Source organism: Protopterus annectens, chromosome 7.part1 (assembly GCF_019279795.1).
Source record: "Protopterus annectens isolate FY-2018-M chromosome 7.part1, PAN1.0, whole genome shotgun sequence".
NCBI classification, from domain to species: Eukaryota; Metazoa; Chordata; order Ceratodontiformes; family Protopteridae; genus Protopterus; species Protopterus annectens.
This window is the reverse complement of record NC_056740.1, coordinates 298,159,928-298,179,260: the sequence shown is the minus strand read 5'-3', so window position 1 is coordinate 298,179,260 and position 19,333 is coordinate 298,159,928. Positions and strand designations below refer to the sequence as shown.

Below are 19,333 nucleotides of genomic sequence, written 5' to 3'. Positions count from 1 at the left end.
TTAACACAACGTGTTATATGATTTACTGGGAGTTTTCATTTCCACTGCTGTATTTGTGGGATACTGACATCATCACACTTGGCAAAGAGGAATTCACCTCTTTTGTTGTGTATTCACAGTCTACTAAAAGGCCACTCCACTCAAAGGGAATCACACACACACATTCATACACACTCAGTATTTGCAGGATTCAAACCCCTGCCTAACTATGTCATGACATTTGGAGATACGCATTACCACGACATACTATACGATTTATTGGGAGCTTTTATTTCCACTGCTGTATTTGTGGGATACTGACATCATCACACTTGGCAAAGAGGAATTCACCACTTTTGTTGTGTTTTCACAGTCTACAAAAAGGCCACTCTTCGCAAAGGGAACCACACACATACATACATTCATACTCACTCAGCATTTGTAGAATTCAAACCCCTACCTATGTCATGACACTTGGGAGATACGCATTACCACGACATGCTATATGATTTACTGGGAGTTTTCATTTCCACTGCTGTATTTGTGGGATACTGACATCATCAGACTTGGCAAAAAGGAGTTCACCTCTTATAATGTGTTATCACAGTCTACAAAAAGGCCACTCCTCCAAAAGGGAATCAAACACTCAGCAATTGCAGGATTTAAACCCCTACCTAACTATGTTTTGCTACTAGAGAGATACATATTAACACGACGCGCTATATACTTTACTGGGTGATGTTGATTCTCCTGCTATATTTGTAGGATGCTGACATCATCAGACTGGACATGGTAATGTGTGTGCACTTTGTTTTATGCAATCCCAGGAATGAACCATGTGGGTCAGCAGGTGTGAACAGCTTGAACAGGACTCCACAATTCTTAGCTTGTGTGATCTATCTGTGGACAAATTGTCATTCCTTCATATGACAATACATATTTATGCACAGATTGTTGGTTTTGTGGATACAACATGTGTCTGCAATGTTGATAAAGGGCTATTCAAAGTCTATATGGGACGTGTGTAGCTCCTTTCAGTGATGTATGTCCTAGGTGGCTGCCTTGAAAACAATCTAGCAGGTTTGGGGAACATGATCAGCTCATTAACATACCACAGTTGGCTGGTCTGTGTGTTTGTCGGATTACAATAGCTCTGTTTCTGACTGCAATCATGATGGACTCCATGGCCTAGCAGTTCAGACTTCATAGGCTTATAGGACTATAGTTCCCATGGTCTGTTGTGCACCAGCACTTGTGGGGTGTGCCATATGTTCCTGTAACACATTCAACAGTGTAAGATCCTGTAGAGAGGGAGAGGCTCAACAGACTGTTCAGGTGCAGGTTCTGTTTGTTCTGTTGTTCACTTATGACACATATGGGGAAACAATGTTAATCCAAGTGATGGCATTCATTCGGCTTTGGGAGGAGCAGTTTACCCATTTTACATGTGATATCTCCTGGTATGATGATAGGGCCTTTTGTAAGTGGGAGGTGGGTATGTATGTATGGATCTGTCTGACAGGATGTCGGCATTGTCAGTCAGGTACAGTTGACCCTGACTCAGGACATATATGAGTGTACATTGCTATTTCTGACATAGCTGAAGGAGGTGTCATGGTTCTGTCTGTACTCCTTCGCAGATAATCTTTCCAAAACAACGACAAACCTGACCACTACACCCCTGTTATACTCTTTTACACACTTAACACACTACTGATCCTTTGTGATCAGTCAACAGAGTATGTCATCATAATATCCTGGCATGTCCAAAGGTCAGTTTTGTGTGTACTCTCCAGTCCAGCTGGTGCATATTGGAATTTTGACGCAATGTTACAACTGCCTTATGTACACAGACAACCCTGTCCTCCTACCAAGAGGGATGCAACTGTATAGACAAACAGGAGGCTGAGCTCTCTCAACCCGTGACTGGCACAGTCTATCAGGTGGTGAAGGTAACACACACACCACAAATCCAGTCTCACATGGACCTATGACGACAGCAAACCAAATACATTACCACACAAAAACATACTCGGAGGCTCTGAATATACTCTGCCTAAGCAGCAGAGACATCCAAAGCAGACACCCAAACAACTGCTAACCCACAACTATACACACATATCACATAGTTCACAAAGTCAGTGTGCCGCACAGTCACTGCCCTTAGGCCTAAACAACACACCTACTACACTTGTAATAGGTAACTGTTATTGTCAGAGACACTGATGTCCCACTCACCAGGCTGAACAAGGAGAAGGTCACTTTGTGCTGTCTGTCGGGTGCCAGGATCTGCCACATAACACATGCACTCAGGTCACTCGAATGCAAGTACAAATATGGCTCCATCATTGACCATGCTGGTGTGTAAACCCTCAGACATTCCTCCCTGGACTACATGACAAGAGACATAGAGGAACTCTCTGATCATGTTGCCCAGGCCAGTATGACCCTGACCTTGTGTAGTATCTTACCCTCACCAAGAATGATGTCACAGTATACAGACAAACTGATCACTTTTAACAGTTGTCTAACATATTGGTGTCATTCAAAGGGGATCCAGTGTCTGTCAGCCTGGGATTACATGCTAGACATGCCACGTAGCTTTGCTATGGACGCCATGCGCCTGTCACCCCTAGGCTTTTAAATACTGGCTAAGGCTCTTGCCACCCCCATAGTGGCTGTTTTAAGCAAGGCTGAGAAGACAAAAACACCTCCATAGATATTACAGGGTAAAAGAAACGGAGAGTAATGCTGATCAACAACAGATGTTTAACCCTCAGTCTGCACGCACTCAGGACTCTCCTCAGTACGAAGACTGTCGATATATGTGCAGTAACAGACACCTGGTTCAGGCTCCCAAAAGCACACCAGCACTGCCAGGTTTTACTTCATACCATGCTTTTCGGACACAAGACTCGGACCGGCCAACAAAAATAGGGGGAGTATCTGTATACATAAAACATACACAAACATCCAGGTTGGTAGCACTGCACAAAGCATCGGAGAATGTACATGTGCAACTAACAGTGGCCCAAACTGCATTCCAGTTTGTAGACTGCTACAGACCACACTCCCAAACTCGGGAACAACACTCGGTATTCCTGGGAACACTGGGGAATATGAAGGTCTCTCCAAACACCATTATATTGGGTGACTTCAAATACACAAACATTGACTGGGAATACTACTCAAGCACCAACACCCTCGCACAACAGTTGCTAGGATTTATAGACTCAAATGCTATGGCACAACTGGTCACCACAACCACAAGAGGGTAAAACATGTGGGACATGATCATCACCAACATGGGGACTCTATGTTCCACACCAGAGGTATACCGCTCATTGTTAAGGTCAGAACATACATTTATCTCACTGGACATACATATCCCATCCACAGCCCCACCCTAGGTGATCTCAGTGAAGTACTTCTCATAAGCAAACATCACACTTCTACAAACCGAGGTGGTATCCGTCAAAGACCCTGGGACAGTGGTAATTACGGCTCAGACCACTTAATCCTTTACAAACCCTTTCTATGGACAACTACTGGAATGCATGGATCATGCTATCCCAGATAACTACAAGACTCACTCCTCCAAAGGCAGGGGACCTGTCTGGTGGACCACGGCCATCAATAAGCTATACAATGACAGGAGGAGGATACTACATGATAGAGTACAATCCCAGAAAGGAAGGCATCTCTGATCAGTACTAGGGAAAAGCTATTCATCTAAGGGACACTTCTAACGGACACTTGCAACAGACACTAAGGACAATCACAAGGCCTTCTTTAGTTATGTCATGGACCTGGGTGGGAACTCACATATATGCTGTGAGTTACTGCATAATGACAAAACATACACTGAACCCACTGACATTGCAAACATCCTGGCAAACAGGTTCAGTGGAAATGTTTCCCCCCATCCCCCCTAAAGTGCAAATGTCCATCCCAACAGGGTGTAGTCTCCCTGACATTACAGATGAACAGGTGAGTGCTGCCCTCTCCATAGTAGACAACACAGCATCAATGGGACCAGACGGTGTCCTGGCCTGCTGCTTACACGAGATTCATGATGAGCTTAACACTCACATTAAGTCACTGTTCAATATCAGAGTTACTACAGGATATGTACCCAAGGAATGGCGTACAGCAACAGTGTTCCCGCTCCACAGAGGTGGTGCCACAAGGGAACCTGGACAATATCTTACTATAAGCCTAACTATCCTGGTCTGCTAAGCTATGGAGCGTATTGTCATGGAACCCATACACATTGACATCGGGAACCTACAGACACTGGATCCTACACAATTCGGCTTTGTTGTGGGCAGATCTTGCCTCTTGAACCCGTTCAATGTATTTAAACAGTTACCAGGTCCATAGACATAGGGTAGGTTGTCCACACAGCCTACCTGGAACTCGCACAACAGTTCAACACAATACCCCACTCGGGCATTATACATAAACTCGCCCACTTCAGTATCTACACATATGTCACAAGATGGATTGCCAACTGGATCATGGATAGCACCCACATGGTCAGTATTGCAGGTGCCATGTTTGACTATACACCAGTTAGACGTGGCATCCCACAGGGATCAGTCCTGGGGCCTCTCTTGTTCAGTTTATATTTCTCAGACGTACAGGCTAACACAGGAGGAATATAGCTTACCATGTTAGCAGATGACTGCAAACTGTGTGCCATAATCAACTCCCCAGCTTGCACAAGCATCCTCAAAAAGGGTCTCACAGAGATGGATAACTGGTGCCAGAGCCATGGCCTACAGCTACTTTCCATTAGATGCATGGTCATCCCCTTTGGTAATAACAACGTGCCCACACATTACCACATAGGTGATGATACATCACGTACGGTGGGTGTTATTTGTGATTTGGGGACAGAGTAGTTAGTACTCTCACCTTTGACAATCACGTTGCCAATGTTGTTGGACACACCTTCTATATAGCCCACCTTATCCCATAGGGTTTCACATCTAGATCAAGTGGGGTCATTGTGCCCCTATACTCATCAGGCCCATGCTTGGATACAATGCCCCATTTCGGATGTACCTTACCCAACACCTGCAGCAACTGTAATGTCCACAAAAGTACCTGACCAAGTAGATCTAGGGACTCACACAGATGGTTTGCGCAGTTTGGCTATGGTGACCCAAGCTCTCCTCAGTCGCTTACTGCCTACTCAGATGCGATCTGTGCCTGTTGTTTAAAGCCATGTCCATCACAGAATTAATGGACAGGCTCCACCTCAGGATATCAAAGTCCCTTACAGCTACACGCTCCAGGGACAGAAACATCAGCACTGATATTAATAGGAAATGCTGGAAGGGCAGATTCCCATCCCAGAGGCCCCACTCACTCTGGAATGAGATCCCAGTCCCACATACGCGGAGACCCCCACTGACCACCTACAGGTGACATCTTGATAAGTGAATGGGTGATCGTATGTTTAGCCTTGGGATATTTTCTGGGTCCCTGCTAGACAGAGGCACAATAAATTAAACATATGTGGGCTATCTTGTGTGACCTACTATTCACAGTTGTGAAAGCCAAACACACTCTGTCTAGGCTTATACATGCCCTAGGGCAGATAGCCTAGTATCAGCCTCTGAACCCATGATAATGTTCGGGATGCACATTGTTCATTGATGGTTCTGATTGCAGGTTTTGTTTCTTCTTTGCTTTCCAACTTTCTATGAACAACCTAAGTACCTGCATAACATATTTGATTATGACAGGGTTCCACTATATTATATATGTGTCTGTGGTCATATAACTGTGTGCACATGGTGGATTGGTGAACATTGCGAGGTTCCTGGGTTAACACATGCAACTGGCGGATACGTGTGGCCCACTGCTGTACTCAGACATGCCCTAAGTGTGTGAGCATGCCCAGTCCGGCCTTTCACTGTTTTGTTGCCTGACATTTGTCTCATTTATTCAAGTGTGTGAGTATGCCCAGTGTGACCTTGCAGTATGTTGCTGTCTGAGGTCCACTACATTTGTTGATGTGTGTGAACATTACTAATATTAACATTTATACTATATGTGTGTTGAAAATCACGTTCTATTCTTACTGCAGGCCTCACCTTTGTGTCTTAACTCAACAGGGATTATGCTATGCCTGCAAGGTTTCCATGAGATACTTTGCATAGACTTAGCAACATTTCTTCATACAAGCTGACCACTGACATACTGTCATGGTTTAGTGGTTCTGTACTATGACTATAGTGCACAGTATCCTCGGTTCGAGGACTGTCACTGCTTCATATTTTCATACTGGGCAGAACAGACTTCTTCAGAAACAGTGAAGCAAATATGACCATGTTTACCTGCTTTTGCTGAACTATGCCCATATTTGACCAAACTTGCACAACATTGCTCAATGTTAACCAACATTGCTGAACAGTGCCCAATATTGCTCAACATTGCCTGAAGTTGTGCTACTTAGTGTGTGCAATTCTGTTTACATATACTAAATAAGTGGTAAGAGCTGTATAGCACTGCTTTATATTGCTTAACACATGGCAATCCTGCCTCAGGTGGTGCTGCAAGGCTGCCTATGTTGGATACACTCCCTATACATGTTTGTTAACAGGTAGTGTCAAGTTAGGCATCCCTTTTACTATATGTGCAAGTTGGAGAGAGGTATCATTTCCAGGGTTCCTACTGAGCCAGTGTATATGCTATGCATTGCCTCTTTGCCAAGGCCAAAGCATACTGGACATGCCTCCTTCTGCCTACTGGGGCAGGCTCAGGTTGTTCCTCCTCCGAGTCACGCTCTGCCTGTAATGGCCTTGGCAATGGTGGGGGGCTGTTGTACCTGGCCCTATGCTGCTCCTGCTGCAGCAGTTTTCACAGGAGCATATTATGTAGCATAGCACATACCATGACTATTTGGGTACATGTTGTTGGTGAGTACTGCAAGGCTCCACCAGATGTGTCCAGGCACCAGAACCATGACTTGAGCAGCCCAAACACACGCTCGATTACATTTCTTGTTTGTGCTTGTGCCTCATTATGGCATTCCTGTTCAGGTGTGTGTGCATTTCTGATGGGTGTCATCAGCCACGGCTCAAGTGCATATCCAGCATCCCCCATTAGGTGACCATGAGGGATGTCCCCATTGGCAAATGTCTGGGAGTCATGGTAGCTTCCAGGGCAGCCAGCACACACATTCATTATAATGCCCAGGGCATCACACACGACCTGGCAGTTGATGGAGGGGTAACCCTTGTGGTTATAGTAGACCCTACCCCGCTCACCAGCTGGTGCTTTGATGCGAATGTGCGTGCAGTCTATTGCACCCACTACCTCAGGGTATTCCGCTATTTGCTGGAAGAGATGCATATTGCTGGCCAATACCTCACAGGAATTGGGGAAATATACATGATCACCGACATGTGCTGACATGGCATCCAGGAACTGGTGCAGTACCCTGGATGCTGATGCCTGTGATATCCCCATCATATCACCAGTTGGTCTCTGGAAGGTACCTGTTGCTAATATTCTTAGGCCAACACATACCTTGGTTTCCACTGGGATGGGTTCCCCTCTGTTGGTTCTGTGTGTGAGGCGTGGCCTGCACAGCTCAACAATTTGCTGCAATGGGGTCTCTGTCCACTCTATAGCGCTCCACTATCTCCAGCTCATGTAGCCCCTGACAGGTTACCCTGGGCCTGTACACTCTTCTCTGTCTCCTCACTGTGGGTTGTCCAGCAGCATTCGCATTGTCACCACCCTCAGCATGTTGCATATGTCGCCTTATAACAGCAATGGCAGCCCCTAACATTTCTTTGTCTCAGTAAAGCTTTTTCAGTTTTCACTTCTATTAGCTTACTGCAGTGTTGCAGTGTCTCTGAGAGAAACATAGTGGAATGTTGTTTGCAGAGTTTTAAGTGCTGGTCTGGGCTGGGCTAGTGTACTGCCTGTGTAATTGCCTAATTCTGATTGTTTTCACCTGCTAGCTCTGCTGGTACTCCCTGGTTAACTTCCTACTATTTGTTGTGCTTCCTTTTCCCTTTCTGTTTCCTCAGGGGGGCAGCGCCATGCAAACAACCACATACATGCGCACACCAGCTCACACATGCGCACACATGCTTACACGGACTACAACTTGCTTATTCCTGCTAACACGTGCGCACACAGGCGCAAAAGCACTTACATGGGTTTCAACATCCTTACACTTGCTTACTCTGGCTTAAACGCGTGCACACAGGCGCAAACAGGTGCAAACCGGCTTACTCGGTTTTACAGGTGCGCACATGTGCGCATACATGGGGCAGGCATTTCTACAAGAAACTTTGGTGTTGTTCATGCCATACACCTTCAATTTCTTGCCTTTAGCTAGGGTACCTATTGACACACCTATTCCAGTGATTAGTATCTGACAGCAGACACATGCCACTCTACTCCAATGCGCTTCACTTCTCTCAGACATACCCCCCTTATGATGTCACCCATCTTCTACTCTGTTACACCCCTTATCCTACTCCTGCACTACACTGACTGTGCTCTTTTGCTATGCAAACTTGTGATTCACTATACCTACCCTCATTTGCATAGGATTGCCTACTAATGCTTGGTTACAACGCTCAGACTTAGCTTCCCCCTTAGCAACCTCTACTCGGTAGCCATGTTGTCATTGGACTGCCATTCCCATGCATTGTATATTAGGGATTAATGTAAAATCCACATGTATGCATTTTAATTATTGGTTTTCTGATTTTTAGGGCACACCGCGTTTGCGCAGCGCTGTGCTATGCTTAAACATCGGCGATCGTGAAAAAAAATTATTTTAATTTATTTTATTTTTGCATCAGTGGACATTGCCAATGGCCGTATTTTTGGCCATTGGCATGTTTCCTTGACTGGATGCATCCTTATTTTGGAGCTGTCACAGCTCCATTTTGCTATTTGCAGAAATGTACTCAGTTGTCAACGGAGTATATTTCTGCAAATAACACCACTCTTAGTCGGACAGGTTAGGGTTTCCTGAATCGCAAATTTTCCTCATTTGCATACCTTTCAGCAGCAAATGAGGTAATTTGCATATCCTAGCCCTGTCCGTGTAAGAGTCATTTTAGGAGCTCTGTTGCACGCCCCTACCGGCTGTTCCTGGATCGCTCGGCGGACATGTTGGCTGCATGGAGTCTTACTCTACTCTTAGACAAGCCTTCGTGAATCCAGCCCATTATCTTTCTGAAGACTACAAAATTAATCCCTGAAAATTATATGAAGACTGTTGTCTTTTTGATTAATAAACAATGTTTCTGAAACTATTACTAAAATTTGAAGAGGCTGCTGCAGAAATCATATATTGTGATCCTGAATTTGACTTCATTTTGTTTCATTCATCATGTAGTGACCTTTCATTATTCATGGGTAACACTCGCTGAACTTGACAAATAGCTTTCATTTGATGCTGCTATAACCATACTAACAAGGGGCTGTGTTGTTACTACAAATGTGTCAGAACATTTTTTTCTTTAGATAATACATTTAATTAAGATCTAGGAGCAATTCAGGAACAATTAAGAGATCTGAGTTTATTGTGATTAGTTAAAACACTTGTATGCAACTAAAATTTACATTTGGATTCATGTCACTATCTAGTTCTACAATATTTATTAAATATTTTCATGCTAGTATAATCAAACATAGCAAACGGTCATGGATTCTCATACTGCAGCAGTATTAAGTGACTCACCCTCAGGGCTCTTTGAATCAGAAATCTGGCAAGTGCACTGTCATGGTAGGGTTCAAACTTCAGAGCCTAAAAAATAAGTGCACAGCATTAGACAAACTAAAAAACAAAATCGTTGACAATGTGATATCAAGATTTCTAAGTCATGATATGGTACTTGTGTTGTTGTAAATATTTAATAACACTCTAACATACCTCACAACCTCTTAGCACAAGAAATTTGGATAAAGCTTAATAATGGGGAGACAAAGGCCCAAAATAGGGACATATTTTAAGTATCGCTCTTGTAAACTTGGAAAGGATTTGTGTTAGCATGCATTTTCTGAAGGATATAGTCTGAAACTCAAACATGTCATAATTTAGTGACTTCAATCCTCAGTGATTTGCCAGAAAACCACAAATTTTATGAAGAACAGGCCAAAAATATGAGGCAAAATTTTGGAAATTCTGTGAAAACCTGGAAAGTTGAGAGGTATGTTCCCTGATTTAAATGTTGGCACTCGGGAAAATAAAAAAAAGACCAAAAATCTTGAAAATCACTCTTCTCTTTAAAACATCTTTTTGCAGTGGGTGCAACCCTCCTGACACACCTGAACGTATATGTACCATCTCCAAGTTTGTCATACCTCTGAGAAAAGGGAATATTATGAGAAATGGCATCTCAAACCTACTATATGTAATTCTTTTGGCCATTCAGTCTCCACGTTTTGGGACTCACTCTGGTGGGTCCCAACATTTCAAATGGTTACCTATTTGACTCATCAATTTCTACTTTTTCCCCAGTTGATGGACAGCAATAGTAGCAATGCACTTACACACTTAGCAAAATAATTCCTTTTTACTTCATTTTAGCAAGTAGATGTCATACTTGCAACTGCAAGTATATACCTCTTGTGACAACAGCTGCTCTGTTGAAGTATAGTCAGTTTCCTGAAGTGTACAACAATGTGTTGCATGCAAAAACAGACAATGTTAAGATTGTTCTAATATTTTAGCTATGGTTGTGTTTGCGTACTTGCTTATCTGTTTATTAATCAAGAAAGAATGCTGATCCCCATTTCTGGCACTTCTCAGGTTAATGCAAGAGATTAATACAGAAAATTGTAAAACAATATATTAAACAAAATCAAAATCAGTAGCTGGCAGATTGATTAAAGCAATAGCACCTTGCAGAGCTAACTAGATTTATATTTTAGGCTTGCAGAGCCAAATAGATATATAATTATGGTAGCAGCAACATACACATATTATATACAGTATTTAAATGAAATAGAAACAAATTTTCACATTACAGTATTAAAGATCAAGATGAAATATAGTATCACTATGTAGTGAAAAGTACTGTTCGTATATCCGAAAAGCTTTAAAATGTTTTCTTAAGCATGAATGTGCTCAAAGTGATAAGTAGTTGAATGACTAATGTTGTCACCCTTAGTACAGTAGTCATTTAGTTGTTGGTAAAAGGTGCAGTAATTTTTTTTTTTCAAAATGCTTGAGGTTGGCATAATGATTAAGGTGTTTACCTTACAGATACAGATTGCAGAGTTTGATTCTCAAATGGAGTAATTGGCTAGGCATAAAATGGCCCATAAGAGCAGTTAGCATAGTACTAACCTCTGAACCTATAAATCTGACTGTTCATTTCCTGACTGGGGTAACTTCTGTTCTCCTTGTGTCCCTGTAGGAGTTTGTCAGAAGACCTGGTTTGCTCACCCAGAAGAAAAGGTTTTCAGGTTTGTGAATTTATAAAGCTCTTACTGCTCAAGACATGAGGCTGTGTGTATGCATTTATGGGTCCTGCACTGGATTGACATACCACCCAGTCTTGTTTCTTGCCTTATGTCTACTGTATTCCATTATGGACCTTTGGTTCCTATGACCTTGAAATGGATAAATTATGTATTAGAAAAATTATGATTGAATAAAAGATGCTGAAAAAATTAAGTGAAATGTATTCTAAGAAGGAGGTTATATGCAGATGTTTAGGGTGATGCAGCGGTTAGCATTGCTACCTCAGAGCAAGAGGTTGTCTCATTTGATTCTCAGCTAGGGTGCCTTCTGAGTCTTCATGTCCTCCCTGCAGTCACGTGAGCTTCCTCCAGGTGCTCTGTTTTTTTCCCACATCCCAAAGAGATGTTGAAGGTAGACTGGACAATAAATTGGCCCTGGATGTGAGTGTGTGTGTATGTGTGTGCGTTTGTGCGTGTGCGTGTGTGTGTGTGTGTGTGTGTGTGTGTGTGTGTGTGTGTGTGTGTGTGTGTGTGTGTGTGTGTGTGCCTTCTGTGGAATGTTGGGCACCAGGCTGGCAACTAAACACTTTAAAAACTCCTCTGCCAATCATTCTGCAGTCCATTGTTCAGCTGTAGAGACCCCTAATGGGAAAAGCTGAAATGAAAAGAAGAAGAAGAAGGGTAACTAAAGTACAAATGGTTCTACTAAATGCCCATGAGTTTGAAATGGCAAAAGTTTCAAATGGATGAAAAAGTCAACATTTTAACCTAATGAAAATACATTAAAAGTGATTTTTTTTGTGGGGAACAAGATCCACTGTATCCCTGTGTGTGGGGCTTCACCCCCATACCGCCCTTACTTAAATATACTTATTCCATGGTAGCAGAACAGCAGGAATATGAGAAAAGATAACACACACATCGCATCACTATTGGCACACTGACTGAAACGGGACCAGCAATGACATCTCATAGCAAACAGCAGTCAGTGCGTTACAAGTTAGCAAGCCTAAATCAATAAGTATGAACGCATACCAACATTAGACTCACCTAGTTGGACAATATGTACAAACCAACATAACCTCTAGTCCACAGAATTATTTGTAGATTCTATTAGGCTTCAGACAGCTATGTTTTAGCTGTGTTAATGCATAAAATACCACATTTCTTGTGCATGTCCAGTGATGACAGCATTTGTCTATTGATGGAAATTGATTTATAGGTTCATAGGTTCATAGGTGTGTACTAGGCTAATGGCCCTGGAGTCTTTGCAAGCCTAGCCCATAGGATTACCCTGGCATTGTGCTACCTGACCTTAGTTCCCAGTGCCTCTGTCAGGTAGAGCCACTGGAGTGATCCCTGTGGTGAATTTATTATTTCCCATCCACTCATCATGATTTCTCTTAAAGAGGGCCAGTGAGGTGCTCTGTTCGACATGTATGGGAAGTGTATTCCATAGCATAGGCAGTCTCTGGGTTATTAACCTGTCTATCCAGCTTCTTCTATTGATTGTGGTAATGAAAAACAACAAAAAAATAACAAAAAATAGGCAGGCAAGCTCTGCATTTACACTCAACTCATTATTAAACAACAGGTTTAAACTGAGTTTCCGTAAATACAATTTTAAGTCATTCATTCCACCACAAATGTCCATTCTTTTAGTTGGTACAAATGTCAAGCCTTTAGAAAGGACATTAACTAATTCCAGTTGAACAGTATATTCCGAGTAGTTGAAAATCTTAAAGTCACCTCCAGAGTCAACTATTACATGTGGTAAACATACCAACTCAAGCTGTCCTAAGGTGGGTTGCAAATTACAGTTGGAAACAAGATTTTGAAAATTAGTATTTGCTTCCAACACCATATTAGATGTTACCTTTTGCGGCCTCGACGCTTGTTGTTGGTCTTCCACCCATTGCGTCCACTGTTCTGGGTTGCCCGATTTTGCTTCAGTCCCTGGTGAAAATTTGGATAATAAGCTGCTGACCTCGCATTCATGTTTGCCTGGGGTGAACAGCTTCAGTTGGATTTTGAAGCCATTCGCTTCTTCTTAGTGGGTATCCTGTAGGGTTATTCCTCCATTTCCCTCACTTGTACCAACCAAGTCCTATTGGTCTAAGCAGGAGAAACGATTGTTTTCTCCTATATTGGATGGTTCATTGTCACTGTTAGCCCGGGTGTTTGGAAAATTATTCACTTCCACTCGAGCATTCCATTGCTGTGAGGGGGAGGCTCCGGATGAGCCATCCCTCTTTTGTACTCATCCTCATCTCACTTCAATTTTTTAAATTTTAAAGATTTTAGTTTCTCCATTTGCTTGTTGATACTAGCGAAAACCCGCTGGTAATCGAATTGGTACTGGGGGAAATCAAGGTCCATCCTGGTAGCATTATCCACATCCTTGATCTCCAGCACTAGGGTATCTGCCATGAATTGGTAGTGCTTAACCAGCACCTCCAGAAATTTGAGCCCTTGTTGATCGAACAGTTTCAAGAGCTCAACATGGAAGGCTGAATTGTAAATCAGCCCTGTCGGATAACACCAGGTACAAAGCCCTTTTGGCACCTGGCACTTCTTGATGCATTCCTTAAAATAGGAGATTTCGAGTTGTAACTTCTTTAGCTTGAAAGACTTATAATCCAAAATCTTGAGGTTGTCCACAATGCTGATGTTATTGTTGGAAAAGCTGGCACTAACATCAGCTTGGTTAACCTCATTCTGCAAACCAATGCCTGGTTGCAGCCAGTCATTAAGTATTAAAGATGGTGAATTAGTAAGAGTAATCACATTTGGATTCCGAATATTCCCTCGAGGTGACATTGAAACTGTTGAACTGGCTGGTGGGGTCAAACCATCCCACTTCAAAGTATTACACTGTACTGTAACTTGCGCCCAGTTATTAGGGAGCCATTCGCTTTTCACAAGGTCAGTCAAATTATCCACTTTTTTAGTTAGGTTATTGATAAAAACCATTAACCGACTTATTTCAGATCCTCCAGCCCCCTGGTAATTCTCCCTTCCCAAGGGGGGACGATGAACCACTGGGGATTGTTAAAGACTCACCAGTTGCCATACCCAAAAAGAAACCAGCGTAGAGTCAAACTGCAAACAAACTACTGAAAAACAACAAAAAATAAGCAGGCAACAGTAATTCTTAAACTTTTATGGTTAGCGCTTTCGTCAGGTATTCTTACACTCAACTTCATCAGACACTAGTTAAAAGAATGGTAGCCATATTTAAAACCAGATTCATAGTCACATGTTCAGTCACCTCACATGACACCATGTTGCCTGATACAATTCTTATTTCTATAACACATGTACCTAAAAATTGTATAAACAATTGTGTAAAAAATGTATATACACTTTCCTATTGACTTAATACTCAAATTGATATATACATATATAAAGAATACATAAATTTACATGAAAAAGCCAGCTAAAACATCCAAAAAACAATATTTGTTATTGTGTACATAAAAATTGTTACATGTCACTAAACCTGAATAAATTTCAGTTGAATGTCATAAATGCATGTACTTGTGTATGGTGGGGGGGGGGGATTTGTGTGTATATAACAAATACAAAGAGTGCCCCAAATTATATGTCTATTCACCTGAGTATTAGCCTTGTGTTACGTTTTAAACTCCTCAGTTTCAAGACACATGCCAAAGAGCATACGTCGTTCAACCCTGATGTCACATAGGCCCTAGTTCTAAGCTGCCAAATCAGCTCATTCACCTCAAGTTTTAAGCCTATTGGACCGCCCCTGATGTCACATTCAATTTGGTCGATCACCCTGAATGTGAAGGAATGACCAGGGTTTTCTATCACATGTTTTGCGAGAGCGTTGTCTGTTTTGGCTTTCCTAATGTGGTAAATATGCTCATATACTCTTTCCCTTAGTTTACGCTCAGTCTTGCCAATATAAAAAACTGTACAAGATTGGCAGGAAGCGAGGTAAACAACCATAGTGGAATTGCAATTAAATCTGCCCTTACAAGCGAATTTTTCATCCAGGATGTTAAATCGGTTACCTGTTTGCATAAACCTAATTAACTAATGTTTTCCTGAAATAGGTTGCAAGAATGTGTACTACTGCCATTGACTTTGAGGAGGAGTGTAGATTGTTATTGCAAATGTTCACAAACAGAGGATACCCTGTAGACATGCTGAGCAACCTATTTGAGGACATTCAAAATAAAAGGACAAATGGCCATTTTAAAGCCATTTTAGACAACAGAAATCAGGGGATGAGTATTGATGATAGGGTACCTGTTGGATGCGAAAGTAACCTAAGGGTCGATTATAGGTATGCTTTCATTACTACGTTTAGTTCAGATGGAGAAAACATTAGACATTTTGTAAACGAATTGGAATATTTTCCAAATAGACAAAGAATTTATTAAATTTGGACCTGCACCAAATGTAGTTTACAGGAGGGGGATTAATTTGAAAAGCCTCTTGGAACTGCCACCCCCAAAGATGATATGTATTCCAGGTATGTACAAATGCGACACCTGCTCTTATTGCAGGTTTATGCAAACCAGGTATCCGATTTAACATCCTGGATGTAAAATTCACTTGTAAGAGCAGATTTAATTGCAATTCCACTGTGATTGTTTACCTCACTTCCTGCCAGTCTTGTACGGGTTTTTACATCGACAAGACTGAGCGTAAACTAAGGGAAAGAGTGTACGAGCATATTTACCACATTAGGAAAGCCAAAACAGACAATGCTCTTGCAAAACATGGTAGAAAACCCTGGTCATTCCTTCACATTCAGGGTGATCGACCAAATTGAATTTGACATCAGGGGTGGTCCATTAGGCTTAAATCTTGAGGTGAAGGAGCTGATTTGGCAGCTTAGAACTAGGGCCTATGTGACACCAGGGTTGAACGACGTATCCTCTTTGGGATGTGTCTTGAAACTGAGGAGTTCAAAACGTTAACACAAGGCTAATACTCTGGTGGATAGACATATAATTTGGGACACTCTTTGTTATATACACACAAATCCCCCCCCCCCCATACACAAGTACATGCATTTATGACATTCAACTGAAATTTATTCAGGTTGATTAGTGACATGCAACAATTTTTATGTACACAATAACAAATATTGTTTTTTAGATGTTTTAGCTGGCTTTTTCATGTATATTCATGTATTCTTTGCATATGTACATATCAATTTGAGTATTAAGTCAATAGGAAAGTGTATATACAATTTTTACACAATTGTTTATACAATTTTTAGGTACGTGTTATAGAAATGAGAATTGTAACAGGTGACATGGTGTCATGTGAGGTGACAACATGTGACTATGAATCTGGTTTTAAATATGGCTACCATTCTTTTGATGAAGTTGAGTGTAAGAATACTTGATGAAAGCGCTAACCATAAAGGTTTAAGAATTATTGTTGCCTGTCTATTTTTTGTTGTTTTTCAGTAGTTTGTTTGCAGTTTGACTCTACAATTGTGGTAATGAGGTTGAGGTGTCTGCGGCATGTGGTGTGGAAGGATTGGGATTTCTTTAGATGTAGCATTTCTAACAGAGCTAAGTCAGACATGGCTTTGTAAGTCAAGCAGAGATCGCCTCTAATCAGATGATATGAGACAGAGAACAGTTGAAGTTTCTTGAGTCTGTCCATATAGGACAAGTGTTTAAGGCCTAGGATCCTCTTTGTGAGGTACTTTTGCGGCCTCTCCAGTTGTTGCAGGTGTCTAGTGAGCTACATGCCAAATGGGGCATTGTACTTGATGATTGGCCTAATGAGGGAAGAGTAGAAGGAGACAATGACCTCTTTCTTCCTGGATGCAAAACCCTTACTAATGAGATGTGCCACATAGAAGGACATTCTGACCACAGTGGCATTGTGGTGGTCAAAAGAGAGGTTACTGTCAACCTGTGTTCCCAGACCTCTTATAATGCCATCTGTGTTCAGTGGACTACCATCAATGTGGTAATTCATGGCAACTGGGTTTTTCCAAAAGGGGATGACAACACATTTTTCATTGGTCTCAGTGAGGCCTTTCTGTATTTATATTTATATACTTAACATTATTTTTGGAGTCAGCCTACCACAATGATTTTGCTTGGATTTTCTTTCTTTTTTTTTTTTTTTTGGTGTACTTTACTTGTTAGTGTGACTGTATTAAGATAGTTATTCATCAGGAAGGCCTGCCCATTTGTTTGAGGCTCCTCTTCTGTGGCTCAGCCTGTGCTGTATGGTAAATTTGGTGAACTGGTATTGTAGTGATATATTTCTCACCTGGTTCTATTCTCCTTTGATGTGTGCTGAATGCCAGTCATGAGAACTCTTCCTCTTATTTTGTTCGGTCATTTGGGACTATGTTCTGGCAGTTATATTTGACAAAGTCTTGGAATTTGGTGTAATAAGTTTCTTTGTACTTTCATGAATTTTTGTTTGTTAATAATCTGCTAGTTATGCAACATACTGGGACAAAGCCTCATTATTATTTTTTTACTGGGCTGTTTAAGATAATTTATCTACAACTAAATCTTCATTCTAAGATATAACTTTCTTTGTTTATCTATGCCTGTTTCCAGTTACATCAAATTGTAATTAATTGTTTTCATCCTGATAATGAGGATGATTTTTTTAAGTAATTAGAGTGACATGATTGATTGTGTTAGTTTTGTACTGCTCTTCCTGATAAATCAATGCTGTTGCAACTTTTAGATTGATTTGTTGTTTTATTAAACTGTATACCTTTTGTGAATAATCTGACGATTTGTCATTGCCTAGACTACCAAGGTCAAACAAGACTAGGTCTCAGTGGAAAGTAAAAAGTACAACACTTATTAACACATCTGTAACCAAGTGTCACCACATTAAAAACTAACCTCAACCTAAGTACACTAAAACCCTCCACTAATAATAAATGATCTGGTGATTGATGATTCCACAGTAAGGCACACAGAACATACTCTCACAAAGCTGGACAAAAATATGGTAATGGCTGTGACGTTCCCCTCTCTGAGCCAGTAATCAAGGACCCTGAATCCTAACCACTGACACTGGTGAGGGACATTCACTTGGAACAAAAATAGATACACACAGTATTTCCAGATGCAGCTCTCAACATCAAGCACAGGTTTCCCTTAACAGCACAGAGGGAACACACTAATTCTGGGGGCTGGGTCCTCTCTCTCCAGACCCCCAGTAAGATTCCCTACTGGCACACCTGTAGAGTTGAGTCCTCACCTGAGTGTCCAAGCCAAGTCTTCCAGCACCTCTCTGTGAAACCAGAGTTTTGTGTCCCTGCTCAAAGCAGCTAACACACACACACACACACACACACACACACACACACACACACACACACACACACACACACACACACACACACACTCTCTTTGAGATTTGATTTTCACACACTTACACACACACCTGGGAAAGGCTGGCACAAATTTATTACCTATGCCCCCTACTTTCCAGACTATAAGGTAGTTATACTGCCACCAGACACTCCAAAGCCAGTGCTCTGAGCTCTTACAAGGGTACCTGATTATACTGAGTAAAATTAATATTAATACCAATGGTGGTGTTTGGCTAATGCAGTAAAGCTTTCAGGAGTGGCCACAGTACTCTTAAAGGTTAAAATATTCTCTAAAGGACCAGCTACAATGAAAAGTTTAAATATATTTAATAATAAATAATAAAAGAACATGAAAATACAGAATATCTATTTACAATAAACACCAGAGTTTCAGTCACAGAAATATCAAAATAACATAGATAAATAGATTCATATAGCTACAGAAAAACAGTACTTAACTAATCTCACTAAATTTTCCTGAATGATGTAAAGAATTACTATTCCCTGGTCACTTACTAGAGCAAGGCAAGATGAAGTAGATGAGTTATCCTTCTA

General features: G+C 41.5%; 1 protein-coding gene across 2 annotated transcripts in view; it reads right to left on the bottom strand.

The window, feature by feature from the left end:
- The window catches only part of LOC122807739 (phosphatidylinositol 4,5-bisphosphate 3-kinase catalytic subunit gamma isoform-like), a 782,658-nt gene that overhangs the window by 502,136 nt on the left and 261,189 nt on the right, over positions 1-19,333 (bottom strand). For both annotated transcript variants that reach the window (XM_044078723.1, XM_044078724.1), the window contains exon 3: positions 9,707-9,772. In XM_044078723.1, coding sequence (XP_043934658.1) covers positions 9,707-9,772 — 66 coding nt within the window. The remainder of the gene's footprint in view (positions 1-9,706; positions 9,773-19,333) is intronic.